Source organism: Candoia aspera, chromosome 6, assembly GCF_035149785.1.
Source record: "Candoia aspera isolate rCanAsp1 chromosome 6, rCanAsp1.hap2, whole genome shotgun sequence".
Classification (NCBI taxonomy): Eukaryota; Metazoa; Chordata; class Lepidosauria; order Squamata; family Boidae; genus Candoia; species Candoia aspera.
The window spans coordinates 50,070,393-50,094,492 of record NC_086158.1 but is presented as its reverse complement, the minus strand read 5'-3'; the positions used below and the strand labels follow the sequence as shown (position 1 = coordinate 50,094,492).

The window sequence follows — 24,100 nt, the reverse complement described above, 5'->3', positions numbered from 1 at the left end:
TGAAATGACATTGTCTCCCTTTTGTAACTCTTCCATATTTTCTCACTATCTTTTGAACCTTTCTTCCTTATAACTATAGAAAACTCAGTAATAAAAGCTACCACCACTACCAATCTATCCTCATTTCTTATTTTAAAATATCGTTTTAAAAACGTTGATAACTATATCAAACCCTGTGGGCTTCTCAGAAGTATTTGGGCACATTATTTGGGACTAACTGGAGTCTGACCCAGCAGGGCTCTTCATATATTATCTAGCCATATCTTGCATTAAAAGATAAGACTCGTTTCCTATAAATGTCCTTCCTCCATTATAAAAATGCAACAAAACTTAAAGCTGACATGTTGAGTGTTTTATTAATTGTTTATAGTTCAAAATCCATATATATTACTGGCTGTGGATTATCTGGGGATAGTGTATAAATATGTCACAATTAATGAGGAAAGTAAGGGAGTTTTACAATTGTCTTTTCATATAACTAAATTATTAGAAAAGGGTTCCATCTATTTCATATGCTTTTTTTGTATTATGTGTCTTTCTCTGAGAAGCCTATGTTGCAAATGTTACCAGATTCTATCTTCTGAAAAAGGCTACCCATACAAACATTCTCTTAAATGAAGCATATCGTATATTTAAAGAACTGAAAGACAGTCTTTTTTTCTAATTTTCAAGAAGAAATAATATTTTTCTTATGTTTAGAATACAGAGCTGTTTATTCTCTGACACTGTTGCAACCTCTGTGCCCTTCTATTTATGCTGCTTTCAGTAGCATTATATTGAACTCCATGCATACAGTATTTTATTATGGACATCTGCTATCCTGCACAATAACTGGTAGCCAATTACTATAAACAGTATAATAGAATTACAGCATGCTTTTCTCCAAGAATGAATGCTAGCTTATAAGGTAGCAAGTCATTCTTATCTACAATTGCTACTGCTTATGTCTGATATCATAGTAAAATCAATAATCCCCTTTTCTATCTGACAAAAAAGCTATCCTTATTTAAAATATTTGGGATCATTTTTATTTTTTCCTCCAGCTGGTTAGGTTTTATGCATACTCTTACTGTTATTAGTATGAGAGCCACTTATCAAGGCATCAGAACTTGGCATCTTTAGGCAGCCTTCTGAAAGGCTGAGCCCACCTGACTGTTCATTTTAGATGAGTACATAAGGGCTGTGCTAGATCAGACTAAAGACCTACCTATTTCAATATTCTGGATCATAAGGTAACCAATCAGATGCTCTAGGAGCCACTACCACCACCATCACTGTTGTTTCTTGTGTTAAGAGATAATATTGAACCATTAATTTCCTTTTTTTGCAATCCTTTTTTAAAAACCATTCAGATTGGTTGCCTTTGCTCCATCTTCCAGAAACAGATTTGAATTGAACTTTGCTGTCACGGTCCCGTCCCAAGTAAGCAGCATTCCCGTACAATCAGAGTTGGTTACAAGAGGCTTTATTGGCAGGTGACACAAAACGGATCAAAGATCTGAGTAATTCATGAGTTACAAGCAGCTGTATAAGTACACTCCCCCCCTTCCCATTGAAAAAATCTGTCTCTGTCTCTCGCTTTTGGTGTGAATCCCTTGATCGTGCGGCTGTCCACTTTGATCTGTCCAAGGTGCTGATTGTCGGTAATTCACACTTCCCATCTGCCACTTTCCTCCTGTCAGCCCATCGATTTGCATTGATGGGCTGATGTGCATTTCCTCTCCTGGTGCCATGTGCAAACAAGTTGATGGTGGAATTGGTGTCAGGATGGCATTGGGGGGGTGCCCTCCTGACACACACACCCCCAACATTCCCCTCCCCCATTTCTGGGTTGTCTTCCTTTGTTGTCAGTTCATGTCCCCCTCCTCTTGGTTTCATTGGGAATTTTTTATGAAACTCCTTTGTCAGCCTTGGTGCGCGGACATCTCTGCTCTCAACCCACTCGTGTTGTGATTTGGGGAAGTGTTTCCACTGTATTAGTTATTATAGTTTTCCCCTGTGTATTCTCAAGTCTAATGTTTTGTACCTCAAAATGTTCCTTCCCATTGATCATTATGGGTGCAGGCACTTTTCTGTCTGGGTACCAGCATTCTGAGCTCTTCGCTGGTTTTAGCAGACTACAGTGGAAGACAGGGTGGATTCTTCTTAAATTATTTTTTGGCAATTGCAGTTGTACTGTGACTTCATTAATCACTTTTGTGATCGGGAAAGGTCCTATGTATTTTGGACCTAGTTTCCTAGATGGTTGGGTGGATTTCAGAAATTTAGTTGATAGATTCACTTCCTCCCCCACCTTTAGCTGCCCTTCTGGTGTTCACTTCTGGTCAGCATACTCTTTGTATGTGTCCTTCACATATTTTAGTGCCCGTTGCATTACTGGCCACCCTTCTGTATGTGTTTTACTCACTCATCTAATGTGTGCATTTGGGGTCCTCCTCTGGGAACGCTGTGAATTCCTGCCCATTTACTACTCCGAATGGTGTGAATCCTGTGCTCTGCTATACCAAATTATTGTAAGCAACCTATGCAAATGGGAGGAGTTCTACCCAGTCGTCCTGTTGATAAATAATAAAGCATCTAAGGTATTGTTCTAATGTTTGGTTGGCCCGTTCAGTCACACTGTTTGTGCAAGAATGATGACTAGAACTTAGTCCCTGTTCTATCCCAATCATCTTTAGAAAAGCCCTCCAGAATTTGGAGGTGAACTGTATTCCACGATCTGAAATTATTCTAACGGGGCTTCCATGCAAATGGTAGATGTGCTGTATGAATAGCTTTGCTAATTGTCTGGCAGTTGGGATGCTGGTGCAGGGGATGAAGTGAGCCTGCTTTGAAAATAAGTCTGTTACCACCCAGATTACTGTCTTTTTATGACTCTCTGGTAGGTCTACTATAAAATCCATGGATATTTCCTTCTATGGTTCTGTAGGGTTGGCTACGTTCTGAAGTAATCCCCTGGGTTTGTCCCCTCTTCTCTTAGCCATTGTGCAAATTGGGCAGCTACCTACATACTCTTCTAAATCCCTTCAGAGTTGGCCACCAGAACTGTCTCCTCACTAGGTGCATGGTTTTTAGAAACCCGAAATGCCTGGCTGATTTTGCGTCGTGGCACTTCTCTAGGATTTTCTTTCTTATGGGGTCAGGGATGTACAGTCTTCCCCCATGCTACCGTACTCCCCACTCTCCCCTTAGTTGAGCTTGGTGGCTTTGCAGCCACGTGTCAGCTTTCAGCGCCTCAATTAATTCCTTCTGTACTCCCTCCTCCATCTCCAGGGTGGCTTTTGCTTTTTGGCCTTGGGTTACTGCTGCCCCCCTTCCCTGCATGTCAGGATGATTGAGCTCACTACTTCTTCCCTCTGGCTGTTGTGCTGGGGCATTCTGGATAACGCATCTGCCAGGAATCCCCCCCCCCCGAAGGTATTTAAGGGTGGAGTTGAATTGGCTGAAGAACTGAGCCCATCTGACCAGTTTGGGATTTAGTTTTCCCAGGAGGCGTAGTGCCTCCAAGTTTTTATGGTCAGTCCAGACCTCAAATGGTTGAGTTGCCCCTTCTAATAAGTGTCCCCAGTGCATCAGTGCCCATCGCACTGCAAATGCTTCCTTCTCCCACACATGCCAGCAGCGTTCCGTGTCGTTGAACTTATGGAAGAGGTATGCACATGGCCTGAGTTTCCTTTTCTCATCCCTTTGTAGGACACCCCCAACCACCATATCTGATGCATCGACCTGCATGACCAGGGGTTTGTCAGAGTCGGGATGCCTGAGTACTGGTTCTGAGGTAAAGAGGGCTTTCAATAGCTCGAATGCTCCCTGGCACTCAGTATCCCACTGCAGTGGTGCTCCCAGTCTTTTTGCCTTTTTATCACCCCTTTTTCCCTTTAAGGGCAGGGCTACTTGTGCAAAATGGAGTATGAATTACCTATAGAAATTTGCAAACCCTAGGAAACTTTGTAACTGCTTCCTGGTTTGGGGTGGCTTCTAATTTATCATGTCCCATAACTTCCCCGGGTTCATCCCAATCCCCTTGCTGGAGAACTGATACCCCAAATAATCTAGTTGCTCTTTGTGAAATTCACACTTCAGCAGTTTAACATACAGTTGGGTTTTTTTAGCAGTCTTGTCAGTACTTCCCTCACCAATCACACATGCTCTTCCATTGTTGGGCCTGCCTTCATCTCTGACCCATCGAGCTGCACAAAATTAATGGGTCTTTTTAGCTTCCTTGTTTTTAAGTTTAACTCCATCACCAGCTCAGGTTGTATGAGGGAGTGAGTACATCCTGAGTCCAAAAGCCCTGTAAGGTTCTTTTCCTCATCACCCTCATTGCTTCTGATCGTATTTCCACCAGCATCTCTGGGCAGTCCCCACTTACCACCCACTCTGTGCGCCCCTTTGCATCTGCCTGTCCTTTGGTGCGGTTTAGAACAGGCACCCATCATTTCCTGCCATTGGATATTCTTCTTCAGTTGATTCCCCCTCCTCCAAGGTGGTGTCTCTGGGTTGCCCCCTTTTTGCGGTGGCCAGGGCCCCTGCTGGTTTGTGATCTGGTATTCTGGTTTTGTTCCTCCTTGTCGAGGTTTCCTCTCAGTTGGCAAGTAGGGGGCAGTCCACAATGTGATGTCCTTCCTTGCTACATCTAAAGCACAGTCTTTTGCGTGTCTTGTATTCCTTCTGCTTCTCCCACGCCTGGTGGATTCCCTTTCTCTCTGTCATTGCTGCTGTCATGGTGGGTCATTTTCCTCTCACCTCATCTAGCTACTGCTCCTTCACATGGGTCTGGAGGCTCTCTATTTCCCCAGCAAGGCAAATCCACTCCTTCACCATCTTGGGGTTGCCCTGCATCAGTGCCCATTGTAAGATTTCTGATCGTAGACCCCCTTGGGTCTGCAATCAGGGCACTGTACCTTCAGTGACTCCAGCCAGTCTATTAATCTCCCAGGCAGTCTCCTGAACTCCAGTAAATAGTCAGAGACTGACCTGGTTCCTTGCTTGAGGTGGTGTAGGCTCACCTCAGCCCTCACTTTCATCCAGTGGTCTTCAAACCTCTCAGAACACTCATAAACTCATCAAATCACTTCAGTTCCATGGCTCCAGGATCGTGGAGCCCTACTAACCATTCATATGCTTCCCCTTCCAGGCATGCTGACACACAGTTAACCCTAGACTCCTCGGAGGCAAATTAGTCCCTGTGCTCTCTGATAAAGCCCCTTACTTGAGTCAGAAAGCAGGCTAGGGTTTTTGGGTCCCCTGTAAACTTTGCTTTTAGTTCCTTAGTTCCAATGGGCTCACTGGCCCTTTGGGGTCGGCTTAGTGTTCCTTCAAGGACTCTTGCAGGAGAAGGATGGGTTAGAACCCTTCCCAATACCTGCTCTCCCCCTCCCGTCCCGTGGTCTCTGGGGCTCCCACCCAGTACTTGTTGGTACCTTGTTTCCAGCCTGCTCATTGTTGGTGGCTCTAGTCTCTGCAACACCTCCTCAAGCATTCCTTGCAGGCAGTTCTTCCATCCACCTGACTCTCCAGTTCATTTCCTGGGTTGTCACTGGCCCTCTAGTTCCAAGGGTTTCTTCATAGACAGGGGTACTTAAGATTGTTCCCCCTGTGAAATCGCCTTCAATGTGCTGGGCCCACCCAGGATCATATTCTGTGGTCAGGAACATTCGGGTGTGACACCCCACAGTGGGGATCACTGCCCAGGTGGCTTGGTCCCCCATATGTCCCTCTGTTGACATTGAGAAATGGTTCAATGGGACTTGGGCCCCTGTGTTGCCACTTGCCCCATCCGGGGTCGTGGAGTCGCCCTCTGGGTCCAGCTCTCCCATACACAGACTCTCCTCAAAGAGCTGGTTACTCTCGGTTAATTCCGCCATCGATGCCTCGGAACTTTCTGTCATGGTCCCATCCCAAGTAAGCAGCACTCCCATATGATCAGAGTTGGTTACAAGAGGGTATACTGGCAGGTGACACAAGAGGGATCAAAGATCTGAGTAATTCATGAGTACCAATCAAAGCAAATATTTGTAGCTCAGGGTTGAACTGTGGAGTCCTTGGTGCTCTCTGAGCTTTGTTGTTTTCTTGCAGATGTTTCATTGCCAGACTAGGCAACATCAACTTCATCAAAAAGTGCCTCACCACCCAACCCACTACAACCCAACCGAAGGAAACTATGAAAAGGATAATACTGCCATACATCAGAAACATCTCAGAAACCACCAACAGACTGTTACAACCACATGGCATCACTGTAGCACAAAAACCAACTAAAACTCTTCAAAACATATTAAGCAACCTAAAAAGACCCAATAGCCCAAAAAGAAAAAACAGGAGTTATTTACAACATACAGTGCAAAGACTGTAACAGCCACTATGTAGGACAGGCAGGCAGAAAACTAGCAGAGCTCATCCACGAACACCAACTAGCAGTCAGAAGACATGATGAGAACTCCTTAAACTCACAACACATAGACAGACTCAACCATAGTTTCAACTGGGAAACTGTGAGCATCCTAAACCAAGCCAAATCCAAAAATGCCAGAGAATTCCTGGAAGCCTGGCACTCAGACAAAGCAGCCATCAACACACACATAGAGGTAAACAACATTTACATACCATTCAAAAGAGACAATAGAAAAGCCAAAAGACCAGTACACTCCCTTGCCAGCAATCAACACCCAGATATGCAAAAATCAACACTAGGATTAACACCAGATGAACCATCAAACAGCACAATACACCCTAATCAAGGAACTATTAGGCAATCAACCAAGCAGCAAGCAACAGCCCAATCAAAGAGCTCCCAAGGAGAGAACAACACCCCTACCAACACAAGCAGGGCAAGCCACAGTATATAAACTGAGAGCAAGGCCCACTCCCTCTTTGCAGTAAAGATGTTGCCTAGTCTGGCAATGGAACATCTGCAAGAAAACAACAAGGCTCAGAGAGCACCAAGGACTCCATAATTCATGAGTTACGAGCAGCTGTATAAGTACATATTTATTTATTTATTTATTTTCTGTCCCACTTTTATTATTTTTATAAATAACTCAAGGCGGTGAACTTACCTAATACTCCTTCCTCCTCCTATTCCCCCCCCCCATTGAAAAAATTACTGATTGCCGGTAATTCACACTTCCCCATCTGCCACTTCCCTCCCGTCAGCCTATCAATTGCATTGACGGGCTGACGTGCATTTCCTCTCCTGGCACCATGTGCAAACAAGTTGGTGGTGGAATTGGTGTAAGGATGGCTCCAGGGGGGTGCCCTCCTGACAACTTTACAATGTCCTACCCTTTGTTAATTTGGGATTGGCATGCTCTGGGTTCTTTTGATTAAACAATGGCATCTATCAAGATCCTGGAAGCAAACCTTCTCTGCAGCAGCGCCCGCCCTCTGGAATGAGGTTCCCCCCAAGATTCAAACAGCCCCACCCTAATGGCCTTGTGAAGGGGTCTGAAGATCTGACTCTTCGTGCAGGCCTTTGGCAAGTGTGATTAAAGACCCCTCTTCTTCTTTTTCTTTGTTCTCATCTGGGTTTGTTGTCTCTGCCATCTTTGTTCTTTTTTTGTTTTGTATTGTTTTCTTGTTTTTAATTATTTGTAAACCACCCAGAGCCACTGGAAGTTGGGTGGCATATAAATTTAATAAATAAATACATGGCCAAATATTCATCTTTACTGTACAACCAAAGATTCTAGTACTATGAAGGTAGGAGAACAGCATCTCCTACATTTCCACAATAGAGGCAACGTTATACCTTCCCCACTCACATTCTTCTGATGTGATTTTTTTCTAGCTCTTTGATAATTTTGGTTGCACTCTCCTGCATGCAGTCCCAGTATATAATATTCTTTTTTAATAACTGAAGTTTAATACAGATTTGTATGAAAGCATCTCTGTATCAGCAGTTTTCTTTTCAGTTCCTTCCTAAGAATTCCTAAGATGGAATTCTATCTTTTACAGCTTCTGCACACTGAGTACCTACTGTATCTGAAAAAATGGCTAATTTTCTCCCAAACAATTTGCCTTTAAAATGGGAGAAATATGTTACATTTGCTGCGAATGCAGTAATTGAAACATGTGGGTATTTCTTTTGGATGGATCTAAATTTAAATTAAGAGTTCCTTTCCTTTTGGGTAAATATGATATTTCCTTTTCCTTCCAGTTATTAGCAGCTCTGATCTTATCAATGTATATATGTGGCATTAGGACATTTTTGGTCCAATAAATACTGCTTTATACTTGTTTACATTATGCTTTGTTTGCCATTTTAATATCCATTAAATCAGTTTGAAAATATTCTTTTAGAGTTTTTCTTTCTTAACACCCTTGCAAAATAGATTATTGGGTATTTATTATTTGTACTTCTAAAAACTACCCATGTCTTCCTAGTTTTCTGTTCTTTAACCAGGTTCTAGATAATAAGACATCAGATTCTCTGATTCCATGGTAAGTTTTCTTAGTCTTTAATGAGTCAAAGGGCTCTTGAAAGCCCATTTTTAAAAAATAATTATATTTTTATTTAAATATTTATTCATAAATATATCCATATATTTGAAGGCACTTTCAAATAATTCTAAAATTCTCACAAAACATATGTATGATAGCATTTTTTGCTGCTACATTTCTCATCCATAGTATATGGCATATTTTAATAATAATAATCTATTAAATTTATACGCTGCCCAATTCCCAGTGGCTCTGGGTAGTCACTATCTTACAATAAATTCAATGCATGATTTGAACTATCATTTATGGGCCTATTTTGAAGAACTGAAAAGTGTAAATATTCAATTAATTCAAGAGAACAGATTTTCAAATGTGATTTTAATGATACAAGATACAGACCCTGAATATTATCCCATGAGAGGGAAATATGATGAGATTATGCATCATCCTTGTAAATTTAATAAATGTAAATTATAAACCCAAATATTATAAGATCAAAATGAATGAGTATTATATATTTAATTCCCATGACTATGTCTAACTATGCAGTTACTTAGAAGATAAAATTTGGAAAATAATTCACTTATAAGGTACTGTAGGTCTAAAAAACCTTACTTATTTCTAAATATACAGGGGAGTAATATGGTTGCATCAATACATGCAAAATATTTACCTTGTTCCAAATTTAAAAGAATGAGAAGAGAAGTTGTGTGAAATGATTCAGCCAACTTCACTTTCTGCATGGATCAAAAAGAGCTACCTGGAAACCACATGTAGCCCCAAATTTTACCTTTTGTGGGTTCTACCAAACCTTCCCCAGGTTGGTTCAGTGGAACATTTCAGGATGGGCTTTGTTTTGTTTTGTTGCTCTTTTGGAGTTTGGGAGAGGGACAAAATAGATACTTTAATCCTTGAATTTCATGCCTTAAAATGACAAATCTTCCTCTAAAAAGGTGTCTCTTGGGTCTCAACTGTTTTTGGAAAGTAGTGTTCCACATTCCATACAAAGCCTGGTGTCATCCATGAATTGTTGTACACACCTGCCTAATTACAAATTAGAAAAGTTGACAGAAATAAAACTCCCTTGTAAATTAGTGGTTTATATTTCTAAATGATAGAATTATAAAACAGCAGCTGTGATAGAAATATTGTCCACATTTATTACACTAAATGTATGTTTATATATGCAAGTATGCTTTAAATTAATGTTGTGCATATTATGTAAATTTAGTCAACAATTTCAATATAATCTCATAGAAAGGGGAAGGAAGGGCCCAACTGACTGCCTGATGACTTTGAGAAAATATCCACTTTTGTTGAGTTCTTTGGAAAATGCATTTATTCATATTGCATATGAAAAGGGCTATCTCAGTTTGCACAAAATTAAATTAGTGTATTATTACTCTGAACAATCTTTGTCTATTGTTCATCTGTTCTGTGCATAATGGGATGATTCAAGACTTAAGAAGGAATAATCTCCAGTCAATAGCATGGATATTACTTTCAAGAATCTATGCAAATTATGTTCTTCAGGACGATCAGATTCCAGCTCTTTTCATTTTTGTATCCCTTTCTTATATGATTCAGTATTCAGATTCAAAACAACAATCGAGTTTTCTAGTCCTGATTTTTAAATGCCAAGAATGAGACCTATCAAGGCAGTTTGGTGTAGTGGTTAAGACATCACACTAGAAACTGAGAGACCTTAAGTTCTAGTTCTGCCTTAGCTGGCGACTCTGGGCTATTCACTCTCCCTCAGTCATAGGAAGAAGGCCAAGGAAAACCACTTCTGAAAATATTGCCCAGAAAACTGCTGGGACTAGTCCTGGCAGTCACCAGGTGTCAACACTGATGGACGGACGGACGGACGGAAGGAATCAACCACCACCACTACCAATCTATCCTCACTTCTTATTTTAAAATATTATTTTAAAAACATTTATAACTATATTAATTCAAACTCTAAGTCTTGTTTTAAGAAATTCGGATGAAGCTGAAGACCAAACAGGCCAACTTTCAGCCCAATATGCATAATCCCAAACACACATCCACTGAAAGATGCATTTTGGCATAGAAATAAATCAAGGCTTCCCTAGAGATTCAAATCATGCATCAAGGGAAAGAAAACAGGCATACCCCATACAAAAGTTACAAAGTTATCAAATCCAAAAAATACATTTTTTCCTCATGCAGGGTATGACAACTGGCTAAGCACTGTGTAGGTAAAAATTATCTGTCAATTCTACCATAGAGGGGCAAAATGCATGTACTATTCTATGCTGTGAAATTGTTTGTTCCAAGCAATATTAGGTTTTTTACACCAGTGCAAGAAAGAAGTAGAAACCTGGAGAAGAGACATTTTGTGATAGAAATGTATTACCTGACCATAATTTGGTACTCCAAGATAAATGATAGCATAGCCTGCAGAAATTTATCTGTGACTTAAATTCTGCAGGGTTTTCCATGTACAATTTCTTTTTACTTTTATATGACTTTTGCTGCAGCTAGAATCCTTGTGCCTGCAGTTTCCATCAACTGAATTAATTTTTTTCCATACCATGCTACACATACACATCCTTTTGCCTGCGTTATTTTTTATCCTCCTTATTTTAATAATTACCCAAATAAGTAAAGCCAATACAGCAGGTCACACTATGCAGAAGTAATTACTGACTGCTACTAAATTATGTTTCCCAGAGATAGTTCATAATTATAGGCAAAAATTTTAGACAGACTTGTGATAGTAATTATTCATCTAGATCAACACCCCCACACATCTTTAAAATCTGAAGAAAACCTAGCCCTTTTTTATTTCTCAGTTTTGTTATGAGGATACACTAACATTAGTTTGCAAACAGTATGTGACATGCAATGTGCTTGTAAAAAAAGGCATCAGCTATTCTAAAATATTCTGGTTGTATGCTGAGAATGAAGTATGAACACTGAAATCCAATGCATCTGACAAATAATTGAGTTGAATTTCTATTAGCAAATTGTAAAAAAAAAAAGAGAGAGAGAGAGAGAGAGATGCAAGCATCCTAGATAGAGCTACCACATATAGCATCCTGGAAAACAAATCATACCTTCTACATTAATACTATTTATAAACAAAGATACGCCTATGAAATCTGTTGTAAAGCTGAGATATGGCCATTTGTATTAATAATTTAAATTAAATGAGTTTTCCATGTAATATAAAAACATAACAGAGAATAGCTGTGAAGAATAAATAATTTCTGTGTTAAGTACACTCTACTCCATCCAAAGTTTAAGTACTGTTCAGCCTTATTGATATCAGTGGGAAGGAATGCCTAACTTTCCCATTGAAATCACTCAGCCTGAAATGCCTTAATGACTGCCAGAATCACCTACTATAAGCATGCAAAGAATATTCCATGTTCTTAATCACCTTGAAAGTTTTGTCCCTGCAATGCCCCTCCCTCTTCTCCTATGTTTTCCTCTCCATGATCCTGTCAAGGCAAGCAGCATTCTGTACTAAATGGGCTTACAATGAAGCTGCTCTTACAAGCTGTACTCAAAAGCAAATGCAGTTATGCAGACAGAGAGAGCAGTATCCTACTATCCAAGAAACCTTTAAGATAAAACCTGGATCCATTTTTTAAATGAATGCATCTTCCATGCCTTCAGATTGTCTTGCCAACACTCCCAATGCGCATTTCTTTTTCTTTTCCCCTACAGGGTATTTGTCAGCCCACAGGAAGCAATATTCTTTAGACAAACATTTGTCTGAAGCAATAAAATGAAAGCAGCATATGGCATACGATCGGATAAAACAGGCACATAGATGCACACACATATTCCCTCGTGGATTCTAGATTAAATGAGCTCTCATAGGAAGAATGTCTTTAACAGAAGAGGCACAGAGCATGAAAGAGACAGGGCAGACTGCAGCTCCTTGCTGTACCTTGCTTACCTTTCTGAGCCATATTGTCCCTTGCTGCAGAAGGGTCAGGCAAAGAGCAAACAATCTACCAACATTAAGCATTTGCTGTCTAACTATCAGTGCTGCTGGCCAGCTCCTTACCATATATCGTGCTTCTGGTTAGCTGTCCCCCCATCGTACTGCGCAAGGTGGCTCAGCTACCTTGCAGTTTTCTCTTTCACAGGACGGAGGTGAAGAACTCCAAGGGGGCAGTCATTGTCAGCAGGCGAGAGCCATGCATCCTCAGGCACGAGAGAGATTGAACGACTCTCCATAAATATATACTCATGAACATACGACAGAAGCCTGCAATCAGCCTCCACCCACTTTCCGACCCCCTCAGGCTCAGCAGTAAGCAGAGGCATATGTCATGGTTATTTACATAAGGAGGAGACTTATGACTCTGAAATAGCTCGAGCGGCTCAAAGCATTTTACACATACAACACATCCCAGTCCAAAGTAAGTCAAGGGCAATAAACAGACCCTAGCCATTCTCTTTCTTCTAACTTGGGATTGCACTTCAGATAAATCATTGGATGAAATATAGTGGATTTCTTGGCTGGCAAAGTGGTGGCAGCATGCCTAGTTCCCCACCCAAAGGTATTCTAGTTTCTAAGCAAAACAAAGTTGCTGCCTCTGCAAATTTCACTGTAAATACAAAACAGATTTGTTTATAAATCAAATGTCTGGCTGTCAATTAAACTTCCTATCTACCTCTATCATTATGCAATTTAAAGAATTAAAAAAAGAAGGAAGGAAGGAAGGAAGGAAGGAAGGAAGGAAGGAAGGAAGGAAGGAAGGAAGTAAGTAAGTTTATATCTGCTGCAGGAAAACTGAGTCCCAAATACTCGTATTACCAAACATTGTTGGCTTGGATCCCTCTGTGCTTAATTATTCATCATTTAAGACCAAGAGAGAATTTTCTGAAATGCAGGATGATTCATCCTGGACAGCAATAGCAGAAACAATTTCTTCTGCACACACATTCCTAAACTAGCTTTTGTGGCAGGACTGCAGGTTTAGCTTAGACAGAAAGGAGCCTGCTCTTCAGTCCATTACCTCTGCTGAATAACTATAGTGAGAATTATTGAAAGTACAAAGCTGTGGAGGTGGGCTGATATGAGGGCAGGGAGAGCTCATAGGCCAGAGCTTCTGTCTCTTGATGTTCGTTTAAGACTTTGTTGCCTTTGGGTCTATAGTCCAAATAAGAACCAACCAGTCTTATTGTTTTCAGACATGTACTCTAGGATCTACTGCAACACAGAGTCAAACTAAGTTTATGATGAAATTCCGAAACGAGTGTAGAACTATACCAACCATACACAGCCACTATCCATCTCCTACAGGTAGTCCTCGCTTAACAGCCCTAACTGGCACTGGAATTTCCATCGCTAAGTGATGCAGTCATTAGGTGAAACATCACGTGACCACACCGCTTAGTGACAGCAGTTTTAGTAGTCCTGGTTGTAATCATTAGGCCAGGACTGTGCTGTTGTTAGGTGAGGACCTCACACTTGTCCTGCCCTGCTGTGCTCACCTCCACTTCAACTCCCCTTCACGCCTATCTCCCCCCATCTCTGCCCTTTTGGCCACCCTGCACTCCACTGTCCCTGCTGCCCTGCACTCCACCACCTCTGCCACCCCTGCAGCCCCACCACCCTGCGCTCCGCCCTGCACCCCCATTGCCCCGCACTACCACTCCTGCCACTCCCAGCTGACCTTTGCCACCTTCTTTCTCCTGCTACTGACGAGGCCTGCCCAGCCTCAGGAACGCTTCACATGGCCAGCAGCTGCCTCACAAAGGGCCAAGCTGGGTGCACCTCGTCAGCAGCAGGAGGGAGAAGATGGTGCAGGTCAGCTGGGGGTGGCAGGGGCAGTGGAGTGCTGGGTGGCAGGGGTGCAGGGTGGAGCACAGGGTGGCAGAGTGGCAGGGGCAGGGGAGCACAAAGTAGCAGGAGAGATGGAGTGCAGGGCAGCAGGGCGGCAGGAGCAGCGGAGCACAGGATGGCAGGGCAGCAAGGGCAGCTGAGTACAGGGCGGCAGGGGTGGCAGAAGGCAGGGCAGGAAGAGTGATAGAGCACAGGGTGGCCAAAAGGGCAGAGATGGGAGGGAATAGGCATAGGGGGGGAGTTGAAGCACACCCGCAGTCGTAAATGCAGGTGGGCTGCCAAGCACCCAAATTTTGATCATGTGACCATGGGGGTGCTGCAACAGCCATAACTTTAGGGACTGGGGATAAGTATCATTTGTTCAGCACTGTAACTTTGAATGGCTGCTGAACAAATGGTGTTTAAGCGAGGACTGCCTGTTCATTCCAGGCAAGTAAGGCAGAAAGAAAGCTATGGACTATGGCAATGTACTAGCAAATCACTGTCCCATAGAAATAAAAATTTAAAACTAAATTAAAAAGAGCAGAAACAAAAATTGCATAGATACATATTTATATGTATTTGAAATGTTTACTGTTGTACTGCCTTTTTCCCTTTTTGTTTTCTTTACTATTGTTTTTTGTTCATTTGTTTGTTTCACTAGATTTAAAGGCTTTGCACCGCTGACTCTGGGCAGCTTATATTTTAAAAGAGTAATAAACCAAGAAGAATATAAATAATTTTAACACATAGTTATTAATCCATAGTGATATTAATACTCCTGTTAATATCACCCCAAAATGTAGCAACACAGCATGACCAAACCATATGATTAATGCCTCAATTCTTGCATTTTATTTCCAACAAGGTGATTATAACCAACTCAGCATGTCAGCACCTGATCATTCGAGCATTCACACAATCACAGTCAGGAGGCTGGGATTCCTTTAACTGTTTTAATGAAGCATAATGAACGGTACAGAAGGCAAGCTGCGAATAAAGATTTCCCGCTTAAACCTAACTTAAAACTACATCCCCTTAGTTAGTCCCTTTCCCATGAATCCATGTCATTCCCCCCTCCCATCCAGATGGTATTCCTGGCATATCTCAACCTTGTGTCCTTGATGTGCTCCATAGCCATAATAAACCACTTTACACTCCAACTTCACACACCCCTCCCATCTGGCAACCTGGGAGAAGGAAATGTTAGAAGATGCTTCGATAAGAGTTTCTGTGAAACCTTTGATCGGGGGATCTGACAATGGTGTCAAGTATCATTGGTATGTTGATGATACTCAGATATACATCTCTGCCCCAGGATGCCCAAGTGATGCTTTCCCAGTGCCTGGAGGCTGTGTGGGTCTGGATGGAAAAGATTCAACGTCAACTCAGCCTTGACAAGACTGAATTGCTATGGGTTTTGGACTTCTAGTGAGCATCCATCATTGACTCTGGATAGGGTAACACTCCCCCAGGCAGGGTTGGTTGCAATTTGGGGGTTCTCCGGGACTCACAGCTTCTGCTCAAGGAGCAGGTGGTAGCTGTGGCCAGGAAAGCTTTTGCACAATAACATTTTATATACCAGTTGTGCCAATTCCTAGATTGGGAGGCATGATCACGGTCACTCACACCTTAGTCACCTCCCATTTGGACTGTTACAATGTGCTGTACACAAGGCTACCCTTGAAGAGCATTTGGAGTTTCAGCTGGTACAGAACACAGCAACCCATGCAGTACTGGGTACTCCACAGAAGACCCACATAACATTATTGCTACATGAGCTATACTGGTTCCCAGAAGGCTTCCAGTTACAATTCAAGATTCTGGTTGTCACCTTTAAAACCCTCCATGGCATGTGGCCAGGTTACTTGAGGGACCGCCTCTCCCTTATGGTTTCTGCCTATCTCACCAGTTTGGGCAAAATGTGCATGCTCTGGGTCCCATTGGTGAAGCAGTGGACTTGGTGGATCCTAAGAAGCATGTCTTCTCTGTTGTTATGGAACAGCCTCCCCCCTGAGATATGGACTGCCCTAACCATGCTGGCCTTCCAGAAGGCCATGAAAACTTGGCCTTCTGAGTCAAGGGTGTTAATGGACCTCTTATGTGGCTGCTAGTATGTCTATTATGTTGCTGTTCAGATTTCAGGGAGGCCTTGAGTTGGATTGTTGCTGTTTTCATGTAACGAATGGTGAGTTTGGTTCCATTTTTATCTTTGTTCACCACCCTTTGGTAGATGGGCATCATATAAATATGCTAAAATAAGTAAATAAACTCTTGTTAAAATTCTCTGAAATGTCCAGTATAGATGAAACAAACTTTTTTGTTGAAGTAATCTCTTTTAAGATCATATGACACTAATGGCATGTTTAAAGGGAACCTGTGTTGATTTAACAGGACAGGAGATTTAAGCTATTCATGTATGCTGCCTTGAGCTACTGAAGGAAAGGAACGATATAAATCCAAAAAATTAAAATAACTTTTTAAAACTATGTTATATGAGCACATTTCCTATATTCATATTATGGATAAATCGTATGGTTTTCTGAACACACTTTCCATTATTAAACATTCTTTGTATCATAATCTGAAAACCTATATTTAGGGCATAGGTAGGTTCTTCATATTCCAGAGCAGTTTTGCTATTCTTTATTTTAAATTCTTATCCAGATTTAAGCATTGCTTACTTGAGTAGTATGTGAAAACTGGAAAAGAGGAAAAGCTCAAACTTACTATATGTATGTGGATCTGCACTGTAGCCAATTAAGTTACTGGGATGAAGCAAGTCTGGTATGGATAGTAACATGTTAGAGCACATGGACAAATTTTGATGCCAAGATTCTAAGGAGAAAACATTAACCTTTTTCTTTTCTAAGGCTGGCATTGAAAAGCGAAGGGTCAGCTTAGGCAACAGCAACAGCAATTTTTTTCTTCTCCCCCATGGGACCTTGCTCCATCAGTCCAACACTGCAATACTTAATTGGAAGCCAGAGGCATTTCAGGCAAAAGACAGTCATTATTGTAAAGAGTCAGAAGTCATTCCTTTTGTATCTGTTTCTATTTGGTTCTGCACTTTTTAGTTCTTTCCTTTTTTCTTTAGTTTCCTTTTCATCTTTTTCTATCTTTTCATGTTTTTATCTTTACTTTGAAAACATAATAAAGTTTCTTTTAAAAAAAAAGATGCAGAGAAAAGTTCACAGAAATTTTTTCAAGTGAAAAAGCACCAAAGGTCTTATTTCTTCTTTCAACCTATCTTTGTGAAATAGGATTTTCAGAAGTCACTATAATCAGCACCAAATACTGAAATAGACAAACAACAGCTTTAAGAAATCTTGCTCTGGATATTGTTGAAATAGTCTCTCACATGCAAACTCATGCATCCCTCGTATGATATAAGGAAAAAAAGGATTAGCAAAACATGTTTTATTTCAATTTTCCTTCCCCTCCCCCATTTAAAAAAGAAGTAGTCATAGGGATTCCTTATTCCTTATAGGTGTTCCTTACTCTGCAAAAATGTCTGCAGAAAACTGCAATAAAAATATTACAGATATTAAGTTAGTTTGACTTGTGACATGTAACAATAAGCCAAATTAATTCAGAATTTGGATTTATAATGATCAAACATGCCTGTTTATGGATTTTCCTTGATTGTTCCCTCTTGCCTCCTCTTGGTGGGGAAGCAACTAAATGAGACACAAAAGATTTGCTTAGGGTTTTTTTTTCATGCTGTTCAATCATGTCCAATTCTTGGCCTAGACTAGTCCCTGCAGTTTTCTTGGCAAGATTTCAAAAGTGGTTGCCATTGCCTCCTTCCTAGGGCTGAGAGAAAGTGACTTGCCCAAAGTCACTCAGCCAGCTTTCATGCCCTAGGTGGGACTAGAACTCACAGTCTCCTGGTTTCTAGCCTGTTGCCTTAACCACTAGATCAAACTGGCTCTCTGCTTAGTATTAGATATGACTTTTTCCTCCTCTAGCAAGCCATAGTCATAAGCCAGGATTTATTAGTTATGAGCCTGGTTCATTAGACCAGGAGGTCAGGAACTGTAGTTCACACATAATGCCTAACAAATATCCTGGTTTATTTAGATCAGGGGTATGTGCCTGATTCCTTCCAACCACAACTGCTGGAAAAATAATGGCATGGCTTCCCTCCGCTGGGAGGCAGGAAACCCATGAAAAGTATATTGTTAACCTTAAATTAGACTTAACATCATTTAAAAAGGGGGGAACACTCAGAACTCTCCCACCACCACCACTAACTAGAGAAAAAACAAAAATCTTCACCCCATCTGTATGTGTAATGTGATCACACAACTTTCCACCACTACTTACCCTTGTCTCTTCCAAAAACATTAAGGGCAATCCCACAAAAACCTGCCTACTTCTGAAGAACTCTGACTTCTTATTGTTACAGTATGTGCAAACTGATAGTAAGGCCATGTAGCACATACTTAGACGGCTTAAAGTTTAGGGTCATCTCTGGTATGAACAAGCTGCTAGAAGCACAGCATATATTTATTTAGACTTCAAGCCATGTTTTTAAAATCCTGCTATAGTTGGCCAGATCCAGGACCCCCTCTTTTTTCTCTCTTCTGACCAAACCCTAGCTTCCTTTCTGCATCTTTGAACAGCCTAAGACAATAAGATAACTTAGAGGAAACATTATATATGAGGTTGAGACAATATTATGCTGTTCCAGTGAAAGATAGTAACAGGATATCCTGGTTATTACAATTCCTTGCCAGCCAAGTAAATATTTCAGAATATGTAGGCAACATGAATTAGTGCTCCCATCATTCCATATTGGTTATGCAAATCTCAAAGAATTTCCAGTAAGTACGATCTAATTTTTGACCTAGCAATTATTATGTGTAATATGAACTGTGAAGTACTCACATGTTAGTGAAATCTGTGGCTTTTTACAGTAGGGTTTCTGAGTGATTTCATCTGCCTCTCTTCAGACATTAAAATATTTCTCTGGACATTGAATGAACATGTATGAACATCAAAGTACATACTAATCAACTGTCACAAATTTTATGAAACTGACTTTTTTTTTCAAAATGCGGTTCCACAATTAAATTTTGCCATGGGAAAATCCTCCAAACAGTTGAACTTAATACACATTAGAATGGTTTAATGCCATTTCAGCTACACTCTCTTCCCAGGGAGTTCTTCTGGACATACTCATGTGATGCCCATCTAATCAATACAGGATCTGTCATCCTCCTATTATGGAAATCGTGATCAATTTGCATCCAGTTAAGATCAAAGTCAGTAGCAAATGTTAATAGCAAATTAACAGCCTTTGCCTCCCTTTGCAGGTTGGGACCCAGGGACCCATATTTGCTTGTGCAAAAGCTGAGAGCAGAGCAAACTGATTCCTGAGTGACCCACTCTAGCTACATGTGATGAAGTTCCAATGCATACAGCCTGAGGCATACATTATAAATATGGTTTTCTTAACTACATTTTGTTATGTGTTGTAAGTTAAAGAAAAGGAGGGGAAAAGGGAGATAAAGGGTTTTAAAAATTATTTTTCAGAAGCAGCTGCAAATTTGCTAATTCATTCAGTGCTATCTGGTTCTGTGTTATTTCATTTGGTTTCAAAATGTGATCTCCTTCAAGAGCTTGACTTCTTGTGACCTACATGGATACGTCACATGAGTGACTCACGTGGTTATGTTATGGCTGGTGTCCATGTGAGGCCCAGCTCCTTACCTCTCAAGTCCAGATGAGGACAGCCAGATACTGCAAACTGCAGAAGCAAAAGTAAAGTTGCTACCCAGTTGAACTGGATTCCAGGTGAATTACATGGGCACATCCACACAGTTTTCAGGACATAACACACTACTATACCACACATTGCCAAGGCCTCCTTTTGCACTGTTGTTGTTTTTACTTCCCATTCCAGTTTACAGCCCTTATATTCCTTAGTAGTCTCCTATCCAAGTACTAACCAGCCTCAGCCTGCTTAACTTCCAGTCCCAGATAGAATCAGTCAGATTTTTGTACTAGCCAGAAAAAAAGGGATATATAAAACTGGCTGCTGTGTAATTTATGTGGCAAGTATATTGCTTAGTTCCTGAAAGGAGGCTCCAATCTGACATAAGGTTACTTGGGAATAGGACACACTGAATCTAGTAAGACTAACTTATGAGTAGGTTTGAAGATGGCCTTGCTTGTTTTGGAAGAGTCTCTTTTTTCTTCTGTTAGCTATGCAGTTTATTTTGATCACGTAAAAAGAGGGGGGAGTGGCCCTCGAAACTTTTCACAGAATGGAACTATAAAAGGCCTTCTACTTCTGGAGTGCACATAATGAATAAACACAAAGAAAAAATCATTTCGTTGCCTCGTTCATTGAATGTATATGAAGATTGTTTTTTTAGGACTTGAAAGACAGTACATGCCTAAGTATGGGACAGGAGGAAAAATAATGCTTGTTGTTATGCTATTCAAGGTACATTGAAATGGCCATGCTTTCTTTTGATTCAGAAATGTTTAGCAGATACAGTATAATTCATACTACAGGTAGTCCTCATTTAGTGATCACAAGTGGGACCAGCAACTCAGTCACTAAGTGAAACTGCAGCTATGTTTATGATCCTACTTCAGCTTTCATTTGCTTTACAGACCTGCAAAGATCATAAATGTGAGAATTGATAGCAAAGTTACTTTGCCATAATCTTTCCAACACTTGGTTCAAGTTCTGAAATACCCAAGATCATTTTTGGAAAATCCACATATTTGTCAACTTCAATAGATGGTATCAGTATTCCCCAACCTAGTAGCATCCACATACTTTGATCTAGAACTCATCTTATCTATGGGAATTATAACACATCTGGAGGGCAGTAATTTGGGTGGTTTGTAGTTCAAACACTAGGCACCTGATGGAGAGCACCAATCAGTTTTGGTTCTTGCATTCATTCTCCTTAAAATGTAGACTATTAAGTGGCCATAGAAGAAGCAGATTAAGCACAACAAGTCAAAAAATCTCCTATTTACTATCTTGAGACTTCTGCTTATCTCAATTTATAAATGTTCCTAAAGAAGCAGAAAATGAGCTTTAGTGTGATGCTGCTCTTGTCAGCTTCCATCTTATACCAGCAACACTATTTTACTCTATCTTCTATTATTCTATCATCTGCAGAACTGGTAAAGGAGCAACACCAAATGAAATAAATCAGTGGCAATATATGCAGTTAAAAGTCTCACTTTTTTATTTTTTATTTTTGTAGTTTTTTTTCTTTTTTGTAGTTTTTATCTTTGCTTTAAATTCAATAAAATCCTTTTTAAAAAAAAATTCACAGCAAGAGAGCTAAATAAACCGCATCTAACTACATATATGCTTGGTTAGTCAGATTGCCATAACTGTTAAGGACTGCAATGAACATATTTTCAAGACCTGAAAATTCAAGGTCATCCAGCATAGATTATGCTTATCAAGAGAGAAAGCTGATAAAAGAAAAAAACAGAAAGGCCCATTTTCCCTAAAACATCACATTATCAAAATGCAACTACTGAACAATAAAAAATCCAAGCAATACAAAAATTCCAGACCAAATGAGGAGCAATATCATGATTACTGCCACTATTCAGGTAACAACAAAACATCATATATTTGATTACTGTATTGTGTGATTCTTTATATTCTTTATATTTGAATAGCACATATTAAGCCAGATGAATTGGTTAATATAATTTTGTCCTGGTTATCATGTTCAGGAGATAAAGAAGCCACAAAAGGGTGCTCTTTTGTTCAGGGTGAATAAACCAATATAAATTTGTATTTTGTATTCTCCGTTAAAATCAGCAGAAAGTTCAAGCTAATATTTAAGGAAAGAAGATTAAAGTCAAGGGAGGAGATAAAGAGCCCATCAGAGAGATTCCAATTGTTCTTTTTCAGTTAACTACCAAAAATTACCCCAAGTTTCTCACGTTCTATCTTTCATTTTGAATAGATTTGTACAAAGACAAATGTTTTATAACCAAACACAAGTCCTATTAATATATTATGTAAACATATAAATGGGAAAAAACTTCTTTTTGCTGGTCTGACTTGGCCCAATCCCACTGGCATCTCATATCAACTCACAGAAGACTGACAAAGTCCAATAATTTCTGGTGCACAGAGGAGTTTTGCCACAACAACATTTTTAAAACCTCAGACCTAATTTAGTGAAAATGAGAGGGAGAGAGAGAGAAGGGGGGGGGGAAATATACATGTGTGTGTATTATGGTCACAGACAAGCACAGACCTAATAGAGCTAAAGAATCCATTTCTAGGGTAAGTTGTAGAATAATCAGATTTTGGAAAAGTGATATCATCCTAATGTAAATAATCCAGAACAAGAAGTTGGGACAATTGTACAGTGCCTTTTGGTTGACTGAGCTGGAAGTATACCAGTTTATGTATGTATGGCTGGCTGAACTGTACAGTATGCTTTATATCACACTATATATTTTTAATTATTGCATAAATAATTGGACACACACTGTTCAAGTGTTGTGTTTAGAGTGTAATGAAGACAAGAATGGAGACAGATAAATAGACTGGTCCCACTACCTTCTATTACCACTCTTAATATTCCCATCAGAGAGCTAAACACTTTTGCCCCAGAGATTCATCAGTGTAACCTCCCTGCAGAATGTTATCATCTCATGTATTCATTACCTTGTAACAGGAGTCAGCAACCTTTTCTGACTCTAGGTGCCATCACTAAATCTCGTGAAATAGCCCAATTCCCACATCCCCCCAATACCTGATATTTTACAATATTGCCAAATTCAAGTATATCATGAAATTTCAATATTTTTTAAAATTAGTTTTGGAAATTATTTATTTGGTCCTAATTGTACTACAGTCACATCCATGTAGTACATAGTCTTGCTTTTATTCTTTAAGTGCAATAAAGACTACGCAGTGGGAGGTTATCAGAGGAGAGAGAAGCTGAGAGTTTAATTTGCTAAAGACTGTTATTTGGAAATGTTTGATCTTAGAAGGGATAAACGCTTATTAATATCAAAACAGTATGCAGTGGCTTTAGACAACATGTATTGTTATCTTTAAATTGTTATGCCTGTAGGCTGCAATTACAGAGTTTTACTCATTTCTCTGCAACTGCTATTCAGTTACATGTGTATCCTCCAGCGGAGCAATTTCTTAAATCACATGAAACACAACCCACTTCAAGAGATCCCAAAACAGCTTAAATATCAGGAGGCACACATGGTTATTACCATGAGTAAGCACAAAGGGACACAAATATAAAGAGCTATGGGACCTGAACATTAGCTACCTAAGGCTTAAAGAAGATGATTCACTTTAAGGGAGATTTGATCAAATCATCCCTTTGACTCAAATTAGGTTCCCTTGAATTGCTTTGGAGAGATTTGTAGGCAATTCGGAGATTTGATGCGTGTCCTGACCTTACAGCCTCAAACATTTTTGCAGCTTTCCTTCTATATGTAGACAAAGCTGAGAGAGCCTGAGGAATGTGAAGGGATCTCATATGACATTAGCCAACCAATGAATTTTATCACCTTCACAAACCCTGCCTATTAAGTCACTTGGATGATTGCCACTGTGCTGATTGTGTCTCTCTGTTAGAAAGTGTTTAGGCAGGATAGATTAGAAGAGAAGAAAAAGAGACCCAGATTTATTCTAACTGCTCTTATCCCCCAAATCCACATCCTTTCATCCTTGCCCTTCCTTAATTCTTGTCTCTTTGTCTGATGTATAATCCCTGATAGTCTTTATTTCCAGTCTATCTGCAGTTCTTCGGCTCTTTCAATTTCCTCTGTCACTCCCTTTCATTTTCCACATTCCCTCCTTTAAAAAGATTC

The 24,100-nt window shown here is 40.2% G+C and overlaps 1 protein-coding gene across 2 annotated transcripts in view; it reads right to left on the bottom strand.

Moving 5' to 3' along the window:
• The window catches only part of NEURL1 (neuralized E3 ubiquitin protein ligase 1), a 140,311-nt gene that overhangs the window by 49,287 nt on the left and 66,924 nt on the right, over positions 1-24,100 (bottom strand). The window contains exon 1 of one of the 2 annotated variants that reach the window (XM_063307113.1): positions 12,488-12,682. The exons of the other annotated variant lie outside the window; for it this stretch is intronic. Coding sequence (XP_063163183.1) covers positions 12,488-12,521 — 34 coding nt within the window. The 5' untranslated portion in view covers positions 12,522-12,682. Of the gene's footprint in view, positions 1-12,487; positions 12,683-24,100 lie in introns of those variants that run through there. 2 annotated transcript variants of the gene reach the window in all.